The sequence below is a fragment of the Zootoca vivipara genome, chromosome 8, assembly GCF_963506605.1.
Source record: "Zootoca vivipara chromosome 8, rZooViv1.1, whole genome shotgun sequence".
Lineage (NCBI taxonomy): Eukaryota > Metazoa > Chordata > Lepidosauria > Squamata > Lacertidae > Zootoca > Zootoca vivipara.
Window position 1 is genome coordinate 17,288,713 of NC_083283.1, and position 23,369 is coordinate 17,312,081.

At 41.2% G+C, this 23,369-nt stretch overlaps 1 protein-coding gene across 1 annotated transcript in view; it reads left to right on the forward strand.

Annotated features, from left to right (window-relative positions):
• Window positions 1-23,369, forward strand: part of CSMD3 (CUB and Sushi multiple domains 3) — a 584,303-nt gene that overhangs the window by 135,148 nt on the left and 425,786 nt on the right. Inside the window, exon 3 of the mRNA XM_060277658.1 lies at window positions 5,394-5,506. Coding sequence (XP_060133641.1) covers window positions 5,394-5,506 — 113 coding nt within the window. The remainder of the gene's footprint in view (window positions 1-5,393; window positions 5,507-23,369) is intronic.

Consider the following 23,369-nt stretch of genomic DNA (forward strand, 5'->3'; position numbering starts at 1 on the left):
AAAAGAAGAGACAATTTTATCATTGGCTGTTAGCCATGCTTTCTGAATGAAATGTCTGAGCATCACATGGTGAAGAACAGTGGGTGGCCTTCATGCCCTGCTTGTGACCTTGCAGAGGCATCTCAGTGGTCACTGTTGGGAGCATAAGGCTGGACTAGATGGAACCCTTGTGTGATCCAGTGAGGCAAGCCAAGCCCCTGAGTTCTTATGATCACATTATTGTTTGTCATCTTTATGAAAGGGCAGAGGAACAGAAGAATCCAAATGCAAAGGAGGAAGGCTTATGGCAGGCTACCAAAGCATCTGCTAACCATTATGGAAGATAGTTCTCCCATGATATGCTGCATGTGTCACATGGTTCCTTTGTTGCCATGGCAATTACTTCTGGCATCTTTTGCTACCAGTGCCACCAGACTTTGACAAGTAGCTCTTTGCAGGTGAGACAGAAAGACAATGGACATCCCATGACACTAGGAAGTGGAGTGTGCATTTATATTTTATCAAAATAAAAAAAATTCCTTCAGTAGCACCTTAAAGACCAACTAAGTCTATATTTTGGTATGAGCTCATACCAAAATATAAACTTAGTTGGTCTTTAAGGTGCTACTGAAGGAATTTTTTTATTTTGCTTCGACTCAGACCAACACGGCTACCTACCTGTAACTATATTTTATCAGTTTGTTGTTTATTTAAAACAGAACAGAAATACAGTATATCATGAAAAAATAGGCCAACTTATATATATTTTTGTTATGAATGAGGATTTATTTTCTCTCTCTTTAAAGCAGTTTGCAAGGGGCTTGCAATATGGTATCAGAGGATCATATGGAGTGCCAATTATGTTATCTCTTGGTGCTTGGCTTTTTAAATCTCAACAGGTGCAAAACTGGAAGGCTCCCAGGACAGAGATGAGATTTTTGTCAAAGGAGAAATGATGGAATATGATGGAAGACACACACAATCACTGAAGGCTTATCCTTGCTGAAAGTTCTCTTTTTTCACCATGCCAATTCAGTTTTTCATGCTGACTCTTAGTGAATGTTCCAATTGCCCATTAGGTGGTGATAGGCATAGAGAATGTCTGTGGAGCTGTCAAAACGGCAGTGGGTAGAGACTATGTGGGCATATATTTTCCTCTAAATATGGCAGTTGACAACTCCTAGTATTATAGCCTTCAAATCTGAATGAAATTGAATTTCTTGGTTGAGATTGGTTTTGCTCTAATGAACAAGGTGGTAGCTTGAGAATTCTAGATTGTACCACTTCAAACAACAGACAGGGAGGTTATGTTTCCAAATGCCCCCCACCCATGTAATATCTCCCTGCACAGAACAAACTAGCAAATCAAGGAGAGGGAAACACTAGGTCCCTTTCTGCAGGTGTGCCTGTTTTTAACACACAAGGATGTATTTGAAAAACCCCACTACACATACTGTATCTGTACCCTGAAAGTACCATCCAGAATTGTGTCATTTGACTCATTTACTTAATATGTAGATGAACCAATGATTACGAGACTTCATTCTTATGGAGAAAAGTCCATTTTAAACTATGCAGCAATAATGTGGGATAATTTTCTCCACGCCCGTGTATTTTTTTTTAATGGAAATTTGTAAAAAGCATGGAGGAATCACTGCATATGAGCATGGATAATAACACTGATGATTTTGATCCTCACTTTTCACTTAGCAACACCCCAAAGTGCTGATATGTTAACAATAAAGTATATTTTGGCAGGCTTCAACTCTCCCATGCTAATGCACAACTGGGAGGGCTCTCAATTGCCATCATATATGGTCCAATGACCAAATGTTCCTCATCCCTGCTCCAGTCTGATGTGCTGTCCAGAAATCTACCATCAGCCTTCCCCAATGTGGTGCCCTCCAGAAGTTTTGGGCTACATTTGGATCCAACACCAGCCATTATCCGTGCTGCACAAGTATTAACATTGGACGAGGACTAGCATCGTGGCTGTTGTAAGTTTGACCATAAAAGCCAGAAAAGAAGCATTAGCAACTTGAGTTTCTTCTTCCCATGCTACTTCTGCACTGTGTGGTGTAGCACTTGCAAGAGTAATCTACTTGCTAGTGTATCTTAGGGAACTATAGATACCTGATGAGGTCTTAGTTTGTTTGACGTCACCACAAATGGTTTGCATACATCCCCATAAGGCTCATTCATAGTTTGACTTACTAAACCAAGAGATGATAATCCAGGTTAGTCCAAATGTGTGATTTGTGAACTATAGATTGTGTTTTGGGAACCCACATATCATTGTGGCTGTCTGAAGAGGTTGGTAATGAAGACAACCACAATGACTGCTCCCCACATCAAATGGGAGGCACCTTTTGCATGGTTGCGCGCAGCCTCCCCGGATCCCAATGTGACTCCTGGTAGTTCGGGCTGGCCTCATCCTCCCCAGGCTGGATACCTGGAGGTCTCTGCCTACCTCAGCCAATCGTCCAATCCTGCCTGCGGAGGCGTTGCCAGGGGATTGGCCAGGTAAGGGGAGGGACCGTCCTACGCACACAACAGAAGGTGATTCTCACCTGCGAAGCGGCAGTTGGCGCCAGAGTTTCTCTCCCTCAGTTGAGTCTTCTTTTGCAGGTTAACCTCTTCTCCACAGGTACGCAGGCACTGCTACTGTTGAAGGGCCAGAAAGGAACTTTCCTGCATTGGCAGGTTGTGCCTTTCCCATAGCAAAATGTCACAACTTTGGTGGTTTCAGGCCTTGGGCAGAATCCTTTAGTTTATCTTCCTAAAGGGTGTGTGTGTGTGTGTGTGAAGTGGTGACCCACGCCCCCCTTGTGACGGTGATACTAGGTTTCCCTGTTAAAGGGGCCTTGAGGGGAGGCATTGGCCATACGCCAAGAGGTTGTCATTGCTCTCCCCTCCAACTGTGGTGAAACGGGGGCAGGCTCTCTGCTTGAACATATGTTCTCCCAATCCCCACACATTCTGGATAACCCTGATGTCTCCCAGATCCCCGGCTGGGAACTGGGAAGGATAAACGCCCAGTGCCTGAGCCAAGGTCTCCCTACATCTGAAACTTAATAAAGTTTTGGCCAATTTTAATCCCATAGCATGTTGTCTTGAGTCATTATTCCACTCAGGGGTCGCCTAGGGTTGGGGGGACTCCGCCTGTCAATGCAAATCATCCACAATCCCCACCATGCTTTTATATTATATATATATATGAACTGTCTCCTAGACAAATTGTAGTATGGCTTTGAATAAAAAAAAAATTCCAATGATATTCTGGGCCTGAAGGAGAAATCTTCAAGATAGGGTGTTGCTTTTTCACATTTCTAGCTTTAGGATACAATGAATCTTGTCATGTTAATGTTGTTTTGCTGCTTATTGCAGGGACCTTTGTTTCTTCCTGGCATTACATTAGATGCAGTATGTAACAGCAGCCAGTTCTAACCCTCTCTCCATATGAGCCACTTCTTCAGTCAAGGCTAAAATTAAAACAGCACAGGGGTATTGGTTAAAGCATGAAGCAGATGGAAATGCGTTTTATTGTATTTAACTCATTAAATAAATCATTTGGAACAATTTTATGGTACAAGTCACTTGCTCATATAACTGTGAGAGTGCAAAATAGCTTTCTTTGTGCTCTCTCTTCCCTTTCTTCCCTTTCAGATTATATTAGGCAGGGCAGCAAGGTTTTGGAGAGGGGTAGAGGGTTATACATAAATCTTCTAGGTATATTCAATGTTAAAGTGCCAGAATTGTGTATTGTTGTAGTTGTTTTTTAATACTTCCAAGTAACTTCTGTGATGTTAACAATGAAAGTCAAAACTGTGTGTGTGTGTCTGTGTGTGTGTGTGTGTGTGTGTGTGTGTGTGTATGGAAAGAAAGAATGGAATATTTCTAGCTTAGCATTCATAGGTTATATTTGGGGTGGTAATGGGAAAACTGGCAATGCAGATGTTGCTCCCAATATGTTGTTCAGAAAGGAGAGTCCAGCTAAACATCAGGAAAAACTTTCTGACAGTACGAGGTGTTTGACAGTGAAATAATCCCCCTGGGGCAGTGGTGAACTCTCCTTCCTTGGAGGTTTTTAAGCAGAGTTTGATGGGTAGGCAAACTAAGGCCTGGGGCCCAGATCCGTCCACACCGCCTTCTAAAACTGGCCCGTGGACAGTCCAGGAATCAGCGTGTTTTTACATGAGGAGAATGTGCCCTTTTATTTAAAATGCAGCTTTGGGTTATTTGTGGGGCATACGGTAGGAATTCGTTCATCTCCCCCCCCCCCCAAGGGTTTGGATGGCCATATCATGGATGATTTAGCTGAGATTCCTGCATTTCGGGCGGGTTGGACTAGTTGATCCTCAGGGTCTTTTCCGACTCTACAATTCAATGATTCTGTTATCAGCTCCTGCCATCATGACCAGTGGTCAGGGGTGATGAGGATTGTAGCCCATCACTTCTGACATATGTTCATCTACTTATTTAAATTATGTCATTTGGGCATTATAGCACATGCCTTTTGGTGGGAGAGGTGGCATAAGAGTGAAGGCAAGGTTTTCTTTACCCCTTCCATTGTTAATTCTGAAGGACCCCAGGATGCCCAGCTGTACGAGCCTCTATATAGGAACCCAGAAAAAGTAGGCTTGGTGATCCAGAAGCAGCTTAGCAGACCATTTATTTATCCATGCATTCATTATTAAAATATTCATGCCCCATTGTTCCACATTTAAAACATCCAAGATAGCTAACAGGCTATATGATAACAATCATTAAAGCACAAACTGTCATCATCATTATCATCCAGAAAAAAAAAACACACACAGCAGAACAGACTATTCAAGCCCAACAGAGATAACTGCAGAGTCACCATTAAATATAACTGAGAAAAAGATGAACAGGTCAGAGCTTGGGAGTGTTTAGCTCTCTTCCCCACACACATACATCTCCTAGATGCTTCTGCAGTTTGTGCTGGGAATGAGGCACCCTGACTGTTTCAAATCTCCCAGTGCTTTACAAGCAGACATATGGTTGCTTCACATATCCTGTGACTTTCAAACTTTTAAAATAAGAGAGTATTTTTCATATTTAGGTACCACCTAGATACCACTTACCCTCCATGCATAAGCCATCCATGTGGACAGCTAACAAGAGAATAGGTATTTGTACGACCAGTATCAATTTATAGGGTTTCCTTAAGACATTTACAAAGCATTGTATTTATCTTGGTTAATAGGTCTCACCTGCCTTTCCCAAAGGAAACATTCATAGGTTTACATGGCTTCCCAACAGGACATCCTTCTTTAAAATCTAAGCTGTATAATGTAATATTTTATACACAGCTCAGGATAAGTAAGTATGAAATGATCTGGTTTGTTTGTTTATTTGTGGCAAAATTAATAAATGTTTTTCCCCCCTAGGTTAACGGGATTTCACCTCCCTCCACCTATTACCAGTACAAAATCAGTATTTTCACTACGATTGACCAGTGACTTTGCAGTGAGTGCCCATGGATTTAAAGTATTTTATGAAGGTAAGATAATATAATCAATACATATACTAGAACTGCATCAGATACCCTCCAGTACTACTAATAATAAAGAAATGTAGCAACTAGCAATTTCAGTGCTGTGTCTCTCAGATTCAACAGAAGACAAGCAAGGGCAATTGTATGGGCAAATGAGGGCAAATGACAGTAAGGGCAAATTCAAGACAATACTTTCTGTCTCAGTCATATTGACATTAATTGGCCTAATTTAGTTTGCTGAAGAAACATAGACTTTTGGGGTATATGCTCTTCCTGAAGCAAAGGTCAAGATCTGGTCATTGCTGGGGTGGGAAACTGTCCAACATGCTGCTTGATTTCCATCCTGGAAGAGAGTCAGGATAATATATAATTAGGGTTGCCAGACTCAATAGAGGACAGGACTTCTGTGCCTTTAATTGCCCTACTCTCTTTTGTGTCTGGAAACCTTAAAGAGAAACCAGCAGACCCTTTTTTTTAATTTCCAAGTAAAGGGTCTGCTGGTTTCTCTTTAAGGTTTCCAGACTCAAAAGAGAGCAGGGCAATTAAAGGCACAGAAGTCCTGTCCTCTATTGAGTCTGGCAACCCTATATATAACAAACAAACAAGCAAACAAACAAACAAGCTCTTTGAAAAGCCAAGTGCCTCTCATTCTTAAATCATTTTATTCTTTTAAACTAACAGGTAATTACTGCACATATCCATCTATGAGACATGACAGCTAGTCCACCCTATCCCTAGAAAGAGAATTTAGTCAGACACAATCCACTGTTCTTTACAGACCTCTTTCAAGTTAGATTAGTTCTGGAATAGAGTGAAATTAATTTCACTTTGATCCATCTTTTCCACTTCTAGTAGTCCAGTGATACGCAACGCAGCTTAGTCAGCACATGTGTGTTCAAGAGAGATATTACTGCTCAGGAGGAGAGCAAAATAGCAGCTTACAACACGCAGCATGAATCTCTACGATTGCCATTCTATTTGGATAGCATGATATTCCTCTGTTCTTAGCGAGTCACTTTCATTGGAATTAAACAGGTAGCAAGTACTGAATGTATTTGCACTTAGCTTGCAAACAACTGTTCAACATTGTCAAGAAGCAGAGGAAGTGAGTTAAAGAGCAGTCCTGCTGTAGGTTTTTGGGTCTTGTTCCTTCAAGCAAGAGTTAAGGCATGAAGCACAGCTTTAATGTGACATTGTTTTCAGAAACTGCATTTACTTATATACCTCATCAAAGGACACTGTGGTATTCCAGTGACACCATCTGTTTGTTTGGTGTAATTGTTCTGCAGCAGGGATGTGAGAGACTCCCCCTTGGAATTTCACCCATCATATTAAAACTCCCTTGAAATCCCCCCATCAATGTCACTTTGAATTCCTCTTTAGGTGAAATGTCAATGGCAGTTCTAATTAGGAGCAATTTGCAGGGGTAGTTCTAACTGAAGGGTCACTTCATCACCCTGCTAGGGTTCAGTGCCACAGTGAAGGTTGCTAGCTTAGATGGTTTTAAGTCTCCAGATTTATGGAATGTAGGTCTACCAATAGCTACGTAGTAGGAAGGAACATCTACATGCAAAGGCAGAATACCTCAGGACACTGGGGAGGAAAGAACAGGGGGACAACTACATGCCCTCTTAGATCCATTTGGCCTGAACAGAGTTTGGTGCTAAACCTCAGAGTGGGGAACCAGGAGCCAAATGTGTCTCTCCAAATATGACCTTCAGGGATTTCCATACACAACGCACCATCCCTAGCCACATACCCTCTTCCTACCCCCCTCACCACTACTGTGAGTTGTTTATCTTCCTGGCTGGAATATATCCCTCAATTCTGATAATGCCTTGCCTGGATGGAGGAGGGGAGAGAGAGAGAGAGAGAGAGAGAGAGAGAGAGAGAGAGAGAGAGAGAGAGAGAGAGAGAGAGAGAGATATTGCTGGCTATACAAGGGGATAGATAGATAGATAGATAGATAGATAGATAGATAGATAGAGCGAGCTTTGGCCACCTTTTGCCTCTGGGCATTCTCACTGCTGGCACATGGCCTCTTGAAGCTTACCCAGAAGGCAATGTGGCCCTCAGGCTTTAAAGGGGCCCCTATGCCCGCGACGGAGTGAGCTCCCGTTGTTCAGCCCCTGCTCCTGCCAACCTACCAGTTCGAAAGCATGAAGTGCAAGTAGATAAATAGGTACCACTCCGTCGGGAAGGTAAACGGCATTTCCATGCACTGCTCTGGTTCGCCAGAAGCGGCTTGGTCATGCTGGTCACATAACCCAGAAGCTGTCTGCAGACAAACGCCAGCTCCCTCAGCATATGGAGTGAGATGAGCGCCGCAACCCCAGAGTCATTCGCGACTGGACCTAACGGTCAGGGGTACTTTTACCTTTACTTTATGCCTGTACTAGATCGACCCTTGGTCTTATCTATGAAGCCAATTTTCATATAAAATGTGAATTCTCATATTCTCTATATCAGGCATAGGCAAACTCAGCCCTCCAGATGTTTTGGGGCTACAACTCCCATCATCCCTAGCTAACAGGATCAGTGGTCAGGGATGATGGGAACTGTACTCTCAAAACATCAACATCTGGAGGGTCGAGTTTGCCTATGCCTGCTGTATATCATTTTTTATAGATATAACACAAAATTGCCATAGAAGAAATAAAAAATTATGGGAAGAAACCTCATTGATTTGTTATTTATAGTGCTTTTTAGATATAGTGGATATGTAGTAAATAGCTTTTTGTTATTTTATTGATCTTAGAAGACCCTGAAATGGAGCCAGCAAGATTTGTGATGCTGTCTCTGCCTATCAGAATTCTAGGTCACTGTCAGAGGTTCATAGCTGCTTATGAGGCTGCAGAGAATGCAGTGATCATTTCGAATGTATCTGTATCAAACAGTGTGTGCACAAATGAATTGATGAGGTTCAACAAGACTAGCAAATTTTCTCAAGGGGGTTTTCACATACCCCATTCCTTGGGGTTTTAACCAGAGCTTCTTGTCATAATAGCGCTACAACAATTTGAAGTAAGAGGTCATCAGGGTGGGGAGAGAACAAGCTCTGCATGCAGATGTGGCCAGATTCAGTTGTTGGTCATCTAGTGAGGAAGAGCCAATACTTTCCTAAGTAGACCAGTGGCTGTTCTTAATCTAAGGCAGCTTCATATATCCATATACCTTTGGTGGAGAGAATGAAAGCAGAGGATGTCTAAAATCTGTTGGAAATTTCTTAAGAAAATAACAAGGAAAAGTTTCACATAATGCCCTCCGAAATCTGCAATGCCATTGATTCTGTCATGTTATGAAGGACCAGAAATTGCTGTAATGAACTACTTAAGCATGTTGATCAGACCTTATTCATATAATTAAAATGTACCAGGATACATTTCCCAGCTAGAATTTTGTAAGTTGGTACTAAATATCTGAACAAATGGAGGCACTGAACTATGTTTTGACTGCCTGTTAAAGTTCAGAATTCTAATAAAAATAGAAAAGGCAAGTCTTAGAACAGTAGCCAGTTGTGCTTGACTATGTATTCATTAGCAATGTAGCAATGTGAATTAAAAAAAAATTAGTAAAGACTTTGTGGAACAAAATGAGCACTCATATATTGTGGTAACCTAATGCAGGTAAAGGTAAAGGTAAAGGGACCCCTGACCATTAGGTCCAGTCGTGACCGACTCTGGGGTTGCGGCTCTCATCTCGCGTTATTGGCCAAGGGAACCGGCGTACAGCTTCTGGGTCATGTGGCGAACCAGAGCAGCACATGGAAATGCCATTTACCTTACCGCCGGAGCGGTACCTATTTATCTACTTGCACTTTGACATGCTTTTGAACTGGTAGGTTGGCAGGAGCTGGGACCAAGCAATGGGAGCTCACCCCGTCGCAGGGATTCAAACCGCTAACCTTCTGATCAGCAAGCCCTAGGGTCTGTGGTTTAACCCACAGCGCCACCCGAGTCCCATATGACCTAATGCAGGTAGTTTCTAGTAAATATTCAAGAATGTATCTGCTTCAGAAATTACGATGGATGTATGTAGATGAAAGAGTAGGATCATTTCCAATTCATGCCCAGATGAGAGAGTGGGATCACACCATACACATGCTCAGAATTTATTTATGACTATCGTTTATAGTGTTTTAAGACCACTCTCCAATGGCCAACTGGCATTCACAGACGGAGATATAAGAGAACATTAAAAGGGCAATAAATCAATAGTACAAGACAACTCTCCAATTAATAAGAGAATGGGACACGTAGCTCGTCCATGGTGGTTAGACACAATCATTTTACCATTTTTTTGCACCTGATAACCTTATGCCCAGGCAAAAATTAAAAAATGATAATTAAAGGGTAGCTCAGTGGTAGCATGACTATGGGCTTATCAAGAGCTATATGTAGGAACCACGGAACAGATGGAATCATCTGCCAGAAAATCTTAATGTAAAAATAAATGGCAATAGTTTCACCATGTGCTTTCTCAGTAAATTGCTTTATATTAGTGAACAAAAATATTGTAATTAATGCTGACTTAGATCAATTGGATTAAAAGACATGGAAGCCCTAGGTGGAAACTAATCACATGGCTCCATGATATGCTGGGTCACATGCCACAGATATACTGTGCTTGCAACCACACAGTGAAATGACCCATGTCTTGTTTGGGTAATCTCAACAAGGATACATGGGGATGTATCCAATAGTGTGACAACTGATGAAAAGGTTTCCATGAGTGGTTCAGGGGGGAGAACAATTCTCCTCCCATCTGTACCCCATTCACATCCTCCCTGAAAGGGGGGCGAGGAGCTCCACAGGGAATTTAGGAGGGAAAAGTGGGGGTGCAGTGGTAAGGGAGAATCACTGTATATTACTTCACTCCCCGTCCACAGATGGAAGTTTTACCATCAGCTGAGCAACCATTGGATACAACCCATAATATGTTCCACATTCTGTGCTGCGTGCATTAATTATTATTAGTAGATTTGTATACCACCTTTCCTCCAAAAATCACAAGGCGGTTTGCAAAATGAGAACACATAATACATTTCTTTTTAAAAAAAAAAAAAAACCATAACCCTATTAATAGTTATTAAAATTAATGCTTCATAAAAAGTCTAAACAGTGGTGGGAAGAGCCATAGCTTAGTGTAAAAAAGCACATGCATTGCATGCAAAGGTTACAAGTTCAATCCCCAGCATCTCAAGCTAGCAATAGGAAAAACTGCTGCCTGTAGCCTCGGAGAACTACTAGCATACAGTGCAGACAATACTGAGCCAAATGGACCAACGGATTGAGACAGCTTCCTATGTTCTTATGGCATTTCCCCCCCTGAATTAGAAGATGGAATGGAGGATAGGAGACAGTAATTTGGATCCTTTGTCTCCTCAGAAAAGGTGTGCTCTACTGTGTGTGGAGTGGTTAGTACTGTTTGCTTTGGGACTTTGACTGCTTAGCTTGTTGCCATTTTTTTATCATTCCTTTTGCAATCTGTATATTGTAAATGTATGTGTGCATCTATCTATCATCTCTCTCTCTCTCTCTCTCTCTCTCTCTCTCTCTCTCTCTCTCTCTCTCTCTCTCTCTCTCTCTCTCTCTCTCTCTCTCTCCAGCTATCTATCCAGTGCTGAATTTACATATAAGCTAAACAAGTTCTAGCTTAGGGCCCCAACAGAGTGGGCCCCCCAAAAAAAATTAAAGGAAAAAAAGGAAACTGGATGTACATTCCCAAAATATAAGATAAAAAACAAATAAAATAAAACCTACAAAGAGCAACAGTGTTTAGTGTTGTGTAGGCTCCAACCTATGATGTAAGTAATGGGCCCCACCTGCTCCCTAAAATATCACTGGTTTGCTCATTTCTATATATAGGGTGTCTACATTCTGCATGTGCAAATGACTTTAGATACCTATTAAGGTCCATAAATTACCATATAGCATATATTTAAAAAAAAAAACAGAGACAATTTGTTGTTGACAAAGGACAGCTGGACATATAAAGGGCCCCATTACCTTCAGTAGCTTAGGGCCTCATCAAACCTAAATCCGGCCCTGTACAGTACCTATATCATCTATCTACACACACACACACACACACACAGAGAGAGAGAGAGAGAGAGAGAGAGAGAGAGAGAGAGAGAGAGAGAGAGAGAGAGCAACTGCAAATCAAGTCCACCCTGTCACTCAAAAGAAACTGAATCTGCAATGCCAAAGCCAATTTTCTGCACCCTATAGGCAACTTGTTGTTGTTGTTGTTGTGCCTTAGAAAATCAATACCAGGTTTGGTACCAGATCTGTGCTTTAGTAGATTGCTAACAGACCAGTCATGTAATTAAAATAATTCCTCAGTGCTTTTTCAGGGAAATAATTCTTTAGCTTTGGCAACATAAGGAGAATGGGGACAGCAAATGAGATGAAACTAGATGAAAAAGGATCAACTTCAGAGGGCTAAGATTACTAATGGGGGCTGAAAGCATCAATGGTGCTGTAATCAAGCAGCTGTAGGCAAAGTTCCCATTCATGGTTCCCTACCTGATTGGCATGTCTTGAAGGGAATACCATTCATCTGTAATTTTGGCATCTGGCCACAAAAATCCCACATACCTCATATGACACACTGCAGCCAAAAAATTAATTCAGCTAAGCTGCTTATCTGAGATCCTCACTGTGCATGTAGCGGCTGAATTTGTCCAACTACTATTGATCTTATTTCCCAGTGTTTTCTCTCCCCTGCCCCCATTATGAAAGTAGCTTTACTTTTTAGAAATAAAACATGGAAACAAAAATTCTCATTTAAAATAGTTTCCAAAGGGAGCAAAGAGGGCAATGTATGGCCTTAATCTATCAGTTAAGGAATGCAATTTTCTTGGAAAACTCAGCATCTACATTTGTTAATGCTGCAATTTATTTGTGTTAAGTTCCATTCCAAGTTAAGTTCCATTCTGCTACCTTGTCTTACTTTTATATTGCTAAACCTTGTTATGTAATGGTCTCATAACTAGAACCAAAGAAATAAACCTGGTCTGATCTGATCAGTTAAGGAATGGTGGGTCAGAATATTTGCAAACACAGAGAGTAATAAAGATGGGGGAGCTCTCCACAGCTTTCCCTGGACTGATCCAGACTTTTAGACTTGGGAGAATTTCCTGGGCCAATCCGAGAGCTTGGGGGAAAAAGTTGCCTCCTCTTTCATTCTGTCTCCCAAGATCAGCTAAAAGAAATGGATTTCTCGGGTATCCAGCATGATGAAATGGCGGGACCCCGTCCCTTCTCTTTTCGTTGTGTGACTACATTACTATTTCAACTTCTGCTCCTGATTTAAGAGAAGGGGAAGTGAAGAATTTCAAGCTTTGCAAAGCTCACATCCCATTTTAAGATAGGTGTTTCAAGATTACAAACCTCACATCTCATTATTGGACAGGTGTTCTGGCATATCTGCTGACTATATAATTCAGAGCAGCCTTCATCTTGTACTCTGTTATGGCTCAGGTTTGCACATAACACTAAACCATGCCTTAGTCAGCACTAAGCCATGGTTTAGTGTTATGTGCAAACCAGACATGTTTCAAAAGGATGTCCAGGAGCAAAGTTGCTGTGATTTTTACTGTCCCCACATTCTTGTGTGTTCGTGCTTAGCTAAGGATTGGCTTAGCTTTATTTGCAAATTGGGCCATGTTCTGGGACAAATGGAGACAGAGAACAAAAGCTGCAGGCAAAATGCCCCATGTTTTGCTGTACATGTAAATTCTGTTTAGTCTTGGCTCTGAGCCAATCTTTGGTCTTTGGTGTATTATTTTTTCCCTCCCTGCAGTTGCTCAGTATAGAGTGTTCTTTTCTGATACTTCTCATGGTGTTGCCAATTTCATTAGTGCTTACTCAAGAGACCATGGTATGAGTGTGCTGAACATTAAACGTAATTGTTTAATGTTTTATACTCACTGTGCCTTTTGAATAATGTGTCTATGGCAAATCCAGACTGTGTTGCTATCCCACATGCAGCCATGACTAATATTGTAATATCAAAAACATAAGACTTAGCGGCAGATGTTGCTTTTCAAGATTGCTAACATCACGCTGCACAAGTCTTTAATTGTGATTTGTGCCCAATTATGGGTATAAAGAGACAAGCCAAAATATTTCAATCTATAAGTGATCTATAACTGCAACAAGCAGAAATGAAGAACTTGTGGCCCCCCCACAGCATCTGGTTGGACTACAATTCCCATAATCCCTCACCATTATGATGGGTGGGGCTGATGGAAGTTGTAGTCCAGCAACATCTGAAGGACCACAGTTTTCCCATCCTTGGGCCAAGGGAACTACAACTAACAGGTGAATGCTCTCCTTTTCCCAGGATGAGTACATGGGCATCCACAAGGGGGAGAGATAAAGCATAATCTCCAGATTTTTCCATCCCCTTTTTTGTTTTGTTTTTAAAGTGCATTTCTAGCTTTCATAGAACTTGAGATACGAGGCAAAAAGTGTTGTTGTTTAGTCGTTTAGTCATGTCCGACTCTTCGTGACCCCATGGACCAGAGCACACCAGGCACTCCTGTCTTCCACTGCCTCCCACAGTTTGGTCAGACTCATGTTCGTAGCTTCGAGAACACTGTCCAACCATCTCATCCTCTGTCGTCCCCTTCTCCTTGTGCCCTCCATCTTTCCCAACATCAGGGTCTTTTCCAGGGAGTCTTCTCTTCTCATGAGGTGGCCAAAGTATTGGAGCCTCAGCTTCACAATCTCTCCTTCCAGTGAGCACTCAGGGCTGATTTCCGTCAGAATTGATAGGTTTGATCTTCTTGCAGTCCATGGAACTCTCAAGAGTAAAAGTACAGAAACTATATTGTACCACACTTTGCCAGAGCTGCTGGTGGGTGAATAGATGTTACTCCTGCCAGTAACTCATGCCAAGCTGGTGCCAAATGTATTGTTCTGCTTTCCTTTGGAGCACATCAGCAAAGCCGAGAGTGAGGTCTTGTCATCTGGGCAGCCCATGACCTCCTCACACACTGCCCTGGCTTGCACCTTGGAGAGGTCACTTCGGTACTTCAAAAAGAATACAGCAAAAACAATGCAGGAGGCAGCAGTTATGAGTCTCTTCAGCCACAGCAGGTGCTGAGGTTTTCTAGAAGTTTGACACACTTCCAGAGAGGCACACTCTTAAAACCAATGGGTACCAACAACAACTATACTACCACTATTCAAACATGTTGTGAAATATTGGAGGCTTATTTTCCCTGGTGGCAGGCGACAGAACCACGAGACTGGTGTAAAATACTCAAACAAGAGTTTTATTACGGCTATACAAACTACAAACACAAAGCATGTGGGCGTTTTCTTTCTGCAGGCAGTTGCAAACTGCAACTTCTTCTCCCTTTATACACATCACCAGCTATGCCTAATTAGCCTGCAAACCCACACCCAGAACTCTTAGAAAATGCCCTTAAAGTTATCTGCACCCTTTTCTTGTTTCTTGACAAATGATACCTAACATGAGGGCTTGAACTGGGAAAGGAAACCGAGACTTCCTCAGATGCCCTTGTGCACTTATCCCTGTGCACTGGCTCCTGACTTTTGCCCACTGAGGTGGAGTTCTAAGCATAGTTAGCTGAACTCACACATAATTTTGAAATCAGCAAACTTGATAAGACCCTTCCGATCAAGGGGCGGGCAGGCTTCAAAGCATATTTAGCAGAATGAGCTTAGAATGTTCTTTCTTCCCTTTGTGCTCAATGGGACACTGGGGTGGATCTTAAGGGGGCTATTCTACTTCCAGACACCTACTTCTGACACTTCTGAGGAAAATTGCATGTGGAAGTTATTGGAAGCTATTTATCTTCTCCACATTGGGAACCTCAGAAAAAGACAAAATAAGGTGTATTGCCTTCCAATTTAAATTGTGCTTCAGCTAATTAGACAGACAAGTTTGGGTACCCACCCATAATCTTTAGTATCAGATATTACTTCTTTTACATGATTGATGGTGAATCTGTTAGCTATCTTCTCATTAGCCAAGGACATCAAGTTCAGAGTGCTATATCCTGCATTGCCAAAACCAAATGTGCAAATAACACATGACCCCGAAAGGGCAAGTCCATTAGACGGAATTCTGAAGCAAATCAAAGAGTTTATTTCATGGCTTGAGGCATAATATTTTACCAAGCCATTAGCTCGTAAGTGACAACATGATAGATCTAGTCAGTTTGTAACATTACACAGGGAATCAGAGGTGAGGAAAATGGGGAAAATAAGTTTATATATCATGTCAGAGTTCTTTTCTCTCTTAAAGTTTTTATTTTCTGTTTTGGAACACTTGGCCTAATATATACTATATCCTGCTGGTACTGGGAATGCAAACTACATGGTTAATTGATTCATTAAAGCAGCAACCCTATTGTGTGGTCATTTTTAACCACACCAGACACACACAACCCGTTCCTTGGTTTTGAGGAGTTCCTTCTGGTATAGGTAAAATTGGATTGAGCCACATTAATGAAGTAGCAAAAGGATCACTGGCAAACAACCAATGCAGAATAAATTGAATATGACTGATAAAGTGAAGCAGGGGTGGCTAGTCTCTAGCCCTCCGGCAATATGGCCAACATTCATGGGAGGCTGTAGACCAACAACATCTAAAATATCATATGTGGCATAAATGGTTCCAAAGAACAGTCATCAGCGTCATCTGCCCAAGATCACACGTCTCTTGTATCCTGCCTACAAATTGCTACCACTCATCTTTCTTTGATTCCAACAGACCAGAATTCTCAGTAAGCTGTTGGATGGTTTGAAGGAGGATTAGACAAATTCATGGAGGAAAAAGCTACCAGTGGCAACTTGCTTTGTTGGCTCTGTTCTATCTCCTCTAATGGAGGTAGAATGCCTCTGTATCCCAGTTGCTGAGAGTCACTATTCTGAGGAGACACTCTGGTCTTGCTTGTGAGCCTCCTATAGGCATCCGGTTGGCCACTGTAGGCACAGAATATTGTACAAAAATAAGCCTTTGACCTGATCCAGCAGGTCTCTTCTTATGTTCTTATCTTCCTAGCCAGACCAGTTTTCCTTTGTTCCTCTCTAGCACATGGTGAGTAGGAAAACCATATCTTAAACCATGGCAAATAGTGGGTGGATGGCCACGGTGGGTAGTGGGTGGATTGTCAATTGTTGTTCTGCTTGCACATTTGTACTTGACCATCCACTTCTCTCCCTAGCAGTGCCCTACCCATGCACCCTCAAAATCTGCTCCAGAATGTTCGGGAACCTTTTGGAGCCAATTGGGGGCAGGGGGTAAAGAGGGGGAGGAGAAGAAGAAGGAGTCCCATTGTGAAAGCTGAACTCCATGCACACAGCCTTGGATAAAACTCTGGTCACTGAACACAAACATTCTAAAATAAATGATCTTCTAAAAAGTTACTGTCCACACTATCACAAGAATATTTAAAGGTGCGAATGTATGGACTGGGGATTGTCATCTTTTGAATAGGCCCCTATAGTTTGAGCAAAACCCAAATTCCTACACTGTTCACATGAGAATTACAGTGCTCTTTCTTTTCCTTGATTATCTCTGTCTAACATATCACTAGAGAGTGGTTCTCACATTACACTGACCACAGGTAAAAACTCTTTATACACATGCAAGTGTTTGTGTGAAAATCTACTTTCCTGTTTGCTTCCCTCCCCCACTCTGACTTTATGCAAATCCCAGATTGTGTGAGCCACTACAAATCCTCCAGTGGGGGGCTGCACAATGACAGCCTTATGTTTTTATGTATATAGGAAGATAATATTTGTTGCCAATATAATGAGATATAAGGACACTTAGGATATATTTTCCATCTTTTATGATTTAGTGAAAGTTGTACTTAAGCAATTACAGTACGGATGCTACAGAAATAGATGTGTGAAAACAGCCCCATTTTTAAAGGAGAAAATACTTCTGGAAGCAGGAAAATACCTACAATGTTATCAAAAAAGTCACATCTTTCTTTCAGGTAGATGCTTATAAAAGCATCTATATGGTTGTTTACCAAAAAAGTACATTCTGTAGCCTTTTCATAGTCAAGGCTTTCTGATATTTTTTCCTGTGTGTTGGGGGACTAGAACACTTTTAAAGACTGCATCTTCTCTGGAACAAAAGCACACATTTCTGATGATAACTGCACTTTTTAGTTGTTTCTACTAATATGGCAATGTTCCTTCATGGGAATTATTTCATCCAAAAACAAAGTTTGCAAGAGAAATGGCAACGAAGCAATCCTAAATTGACTCCCTGCCATAACAATGGCTGGATGATGTTACAATAGTGCATATATATCTACAGTGGTACCTCAGGTTAAGAACTTAATTCGTTCTGGAGGTCCGTTCTTAACCTGAAACTGTTCTTAACCTGAGGTACCACTTTAGCTAATGGGGCCTCCTGCTGCCACCGCACGATTTCCGTTCTCATCCTGAAGCAATGTTCTTAACCCGAGGTATTATTTCTGGGTTAATGGAGTTTGTAACCTGAAGTGTCTGTAACCCGAGGTACTAGTATTTGCTAGTCTCTGCCGATGGAGAGCAGCATTGCTGGTGGGGAAGGTTCCACCGCAGAAGAGATCCCAAGCTACGCCCAGCTAGTGGGAAGCTGCCAACAGGTTTTCCTACCAACAACATACTTTAAAATGAGGCATTTCATCAACTGGATTCTGAGAGGGACCTGATCCTTAGGACCCTCAGCTTATGCCGACCTGAAACTGCTTTGACAAAAACTAAAATCTGCCTCTCCTTCCACTCTGGCTGGAATAAGCTGACAGGGAATGCAATGGGAGAGCCATGGCTTTGCACCTCCCCTGCCCCAGGTTCAGATTAGGATTGCTCTGAAAACTACTTCAACATGACTTCTCTGTTAAATACATGTACATGTTTGATGGAGCCAGTTGTATTATCCCTGAATGATGCATACCAGTGTAAACATCTCTTCAAATATGCATTTGTCTCCATCACATGTGGTGATTTAGTGTATGTGCACCAAAAGACCTAGAAGGCAGACTAAAAAATAATTAAAAAATATCCCCAAACTCAAGAATATGAAACTAGTTTTTCACAGCTGGATCCTACAGCCTATCCTAGTGATCTGGTACCGTGTGTGCTCAAGCTCAGAAACAGAAAGAAACTGGAATATATAATGCCAGATCCTGCAATTTGCAGGCAATATCAAGTGTCTTTATTTGCCAGGCCTTGTGTGAATGGGAGGACCCCAGTCCATTGCACTTGCATGTTCTCCCATCACTCTTCGAGCAACAGTTTTTGAAATGTGAAGGAGGAAATGCTTCAGATGGGAAGGTGCTAAATGGTGGCCTCATCTAGTCCTTCACCCAAAGAACTGAGTCTCCACCTCTTCAAACATTATGACCTCAATTGGGAAGGGCATAATGAAGAGTGTAGTGGGCTGTCTTGGGGAGAGCTGTGGTTCCTGAGATCCTTGAAGAACTACTGAAAGGGGCATACATGATGAGTATTGCAAGGAATAAATGCTAGGGATGACACCAACTGACAGGGAGGGGTATACTGACAGGGAGAAGTTGCCATCTTGCAAGCTGCCCTATATCAATTTAATAAACAATACTGTGATAATAATGGAATGAGCAAGACAGAATTTAAAAGAATATGAAGAGCAGACTGCTGTGTGGCTGCTAACATTTGTCTATGTGCCTCGCAAGTAGCAGATGAAGTGGTAAACCTTGTTAGGATTTCATAGTAGATTCTGTTCCACCTTAAACAGGAACAGGCTTGGCAGAGGATGTTGAATGTATCACATGATATATATTTCCGTTTGGTTGTACTATTGTACTATGCTGTTAGTTAGTCTTGCTTTCGCTTTGCTGATGGAGACAGACACGTTTGGTCTATCTTCTGAGATGCTTTAGATGCTTTATAATAAACGCTTGTAAATATGCAAGGACTTCTCTCTGAGTATTCTTCCTTGCTGCTGCTGCTGCTGCCACACCACGCTGATCGCTGGAATGAGCTCTGCTGATTGCGTGCTCAGGTCACTGAGACCTTGAGTCGTGTTCCCTGGGAATCACCGGGACTGAGGAGAAGAGGAGGTTGCCGGCTGGACCTCCCAATGGTGATATCTCAACAAACCTCTGTTTTGACTGTACTGTGGAAGCAGAAAAGAAAAGGTGTCAGGTCAAGCAGAAGCTATGTCTAGAATTCTCACCCCTAGCTTGTATTATTATTATTATTTTTCCTTCCCGTGGACAAGCATTCCATTATATGTGCCTCACAGAAGAACTGGGATCAGAATCTGCTTCTTTTGTGATAATTAGGCCTCTCAGGTTGCACTTGTATTAGATCCCAGATAAATAGATGAGACAGTTGCTCAGGAGCTAATATATTAATACTGAATCTGTGGTACATGTATTAAGTAGCCAGAAATGTAGAGTACAAGGTCTAGCATCCTCCTCACACCACCCACCGCTATAAACCCACCACAGTTTAGCTGGGGCATTTTTCTGCCTCCCTTCTATGGGTGGAACCCCAGGTGTGGGGGACCAAATACAGCCCCCTGTCCCACTTTGTCTGGCCTCTGGCTCTCCTCAGTTCATGAGCTTCACTAAACCTCCTCAAACAGTTTTTTTCTTAGTTGAAATGTGTGAGAATCTCTCTTGCCTACCGAGAGACAGAGAGAAACTTACATAGCTGGAATATAGCCTATTATACCAAGATAAGAGTCCACATTTCTGCTCTGGTCCCACCCTTCTCTCTCATATGCCCAGCAGTAGGTTTGCCCATGGTGGAATGTTGCCTTTGGACTCTCAAGGGTTTCCCACCCCTGCTATACAGAAATCATGCTTTGCATTTTTGGGGGACCTAAATTACAGTGAACATAGGAGTTGTCAACCCTAAGCCACAGATTCTGTTGCTGTTCCCAGATATAATATAACATGCTTCATGCATAAGAAGCCATCGCATCATGTTCTCAAAATGATAATCAGTTAGTATTACAAAATCCTTCTTTTGTAATACATACCAGTAGTTTGGGTGCCATTCCAAGAATCCCAAATTAACCGTAGCTGAGGGCATAGCCTGCCCTGTTTTCAAACGCAAAGTTCCTATTTACTTCAGTAGAAATATTTGTGATTTGAGGAGAGGGGTAAATATTGACCCTATCAGTCCAAACACATGCTCCTTATCTAAATTCTGCTAGAATTAAACCTAGGAGCAGAATTTAATATAGCTAGTAGTATTGCCTCAATTTAGGAAAAGAGTGAAATTATTCAGCAATACATTGGTTCAGCTGGTGGTGGAGAGGCAGGTAACTGAGATATTTTGATGATGTTGAAATTGCTTCCTGAAACCAATATATCAATTTATGGAACATCAGGGATGACATAAATTACATTTTATGCTAGAATTTAAGATCCGTACCACAACAAATATGGACGTAATTTATTGTTTTCCTTTATGATTCAGAGTGCCTCTTAAATGTTTTCTCCCAGGCATGCTTCCATTAAACACAATCCATATAAACAAACTAAACTGATATAATAATATGATCATCATCTGAGGCCTCATACTGTGGGAAACTAAAACGATTATGGCTTGTCACCACCGGTGAAAGGAATTGCCAGCATAAATTCTAGGTAAACTCACTAAGGGAGGCAATTCACTAATGTAGGAAGAAATTACCAGAGCATTATGTTAAGGTTCTTACAAAACTGGAGGCATCCCTGATCCTGGGTGGGGAATTTGGTTCTCCATCCACATTTTTTTTGATGTGTTAGTATTAGCCTTTTTCTGTTGTAGAGGTTTTCTTGCCCGTTTTTTTAGTCCAATGTAAATGAGAGTTATACTTTCCGTGAGTAGTTTTCTGCCGAAAACTGTAACATGTAGGCTATCATTCTACTCAAGGATGTCATTTAAATGATGTTCAACAAAGAAGGGGGGGAATTATATCAAAAATGATTGGAAAAAAGAAAAAAAAGTGGGTGGTACTGAGATTTGCTACTTCAGTGCTTTTAAGAAAAATCACTGTGTTGGTAAAATTAATTCCCACTATTGCAGCAGCAAGAAAGCGTATTGATATAAATCTCAGTGTCTGTCAATTTGTGTGGAAAGATCTTCTGCCAGACATTGTTCTCTTCTTGTTAGGCTAGTCAAATATTGAATTCACATTAACTGGTTTTAATGCGGTAAATGAAATGATCATGTTGTAGCCCACATTCATGATAGGTGTTTAAACACATGCAAACAATATCTATCAACACAGAGATAGGTTTTCATTTCACCATGGTCACAAATGGATTGTCTCAATCCATTAAAAAAAGAAGAAGAAGTTTCTGAACAGGTTATTTGCCATGACTATTCTTTACAATTTCTTAGCACTAATTCTATGTCAATTCAGTTAAGTGTGCCCTGCATTTGCTAAACGCTAATGAGGACTGGATTTCATATCTTTAGGCTATGAAAACCCAGAATGCAAAGATTTTGTTAAGTCTGATGTTTGCATTCATTACAGGAATCTTTACTTAGAGCAAACAAATAGAATTTACAAAAACCAGTTTGTGTATACAGTATAAATGTGCTTGAAAATCCTCAAACGTTATATTCCAACTGTGAGATTTTATTTTATTTTGCACATTGAAGATATTTGCCATTCAGTATTTGCATCCAAAGCAGTATAATAGATGACTATATCCAGTGAGAAACATTTCAGTAAACAATGGCATCTGTTAGCATCTAAGATCTGTTAGCATCTAGCACATAAAAGATTATTGGTTATAATCAGGATGATGGGAGAAAGCAGAGAAAACCCTGTTATGTATTTATGTCTTCTAAAAGTGCATTGGATAATTGGATGTGTGTTGGACGATTGGATAATTGGATTTGTGTTAGATATGTGTTTAGGGTCATTAAAGCTTTTGAGACTCACTCCCATGCTGACTCTGCCCCCCAGATGATGTTCAAGCACTCAGCCAAAACAAAAACCAGATGCCAGTTCAATGTATCACAGCAAATATGTCCACAGAATATTGTGGCAGTGCATTAGTTTCAGATCCTAAGAAAATTTAAGAGGGGCTGATAGCATGCAGAGACTTGTGCACTGCCAGGGGACAAACTGATAACATGCAAATAGGGAAATAATGTCTGCATGAGTACAGGAGACAGCTATACTAGTTCCATGAATATTCCAGGATCGATTAGGAACATGACAGCCCAATAACCCCCCCCCCCCGACTTTTTCTAACTGGCAAGTGCCAGGGTGAGTTAGTTGACACACTTTTTGGTTCAGTAAAGATACATACCTGAACGGAAGCAGCAAGATAGTCACATCTTTCCTGGCACCTGTCAGCTTTCTTAGAGATGGTCACCATTGATATAAGCATGTGGTGGATACTGTGTTTGTACAGGTGAAACTTGGAAAATTAGAATATCGTCGAAAAGTGCATTTATTTCAGTAATGCAACTTATTTATTTTTATTTTTTATTTTTACAAATGCTTTCTTTTGGAAATTCCACAGTAATAAAACAAATAGTTACAATAATACAAAAATAAACCAAAATAAACATCGCTATTACATTTCATTAATTACATTCCATTTATAATTGACCCGCCTAACGACAATTACAATTACAACAAATATAAAGGCTTGACATATCTTGCTTTGCATGTCATGCATCTATCTCATATATTGGTTTCACCTTTTAAGTTGCATTACTGAAATAAATGCACTTTTCGACGATATTCTATTTTTCCGAGTTCCACCTGTATGTGATAAAGAGTACATGCACATTCCATGGTAACTCAGCAGGCTAGGCTCCTGATTCAAATCCTGCAGACCATTTCCCAATTCAATGTACTTCCTTGGAACTGTCTCATTCAGGAGTGG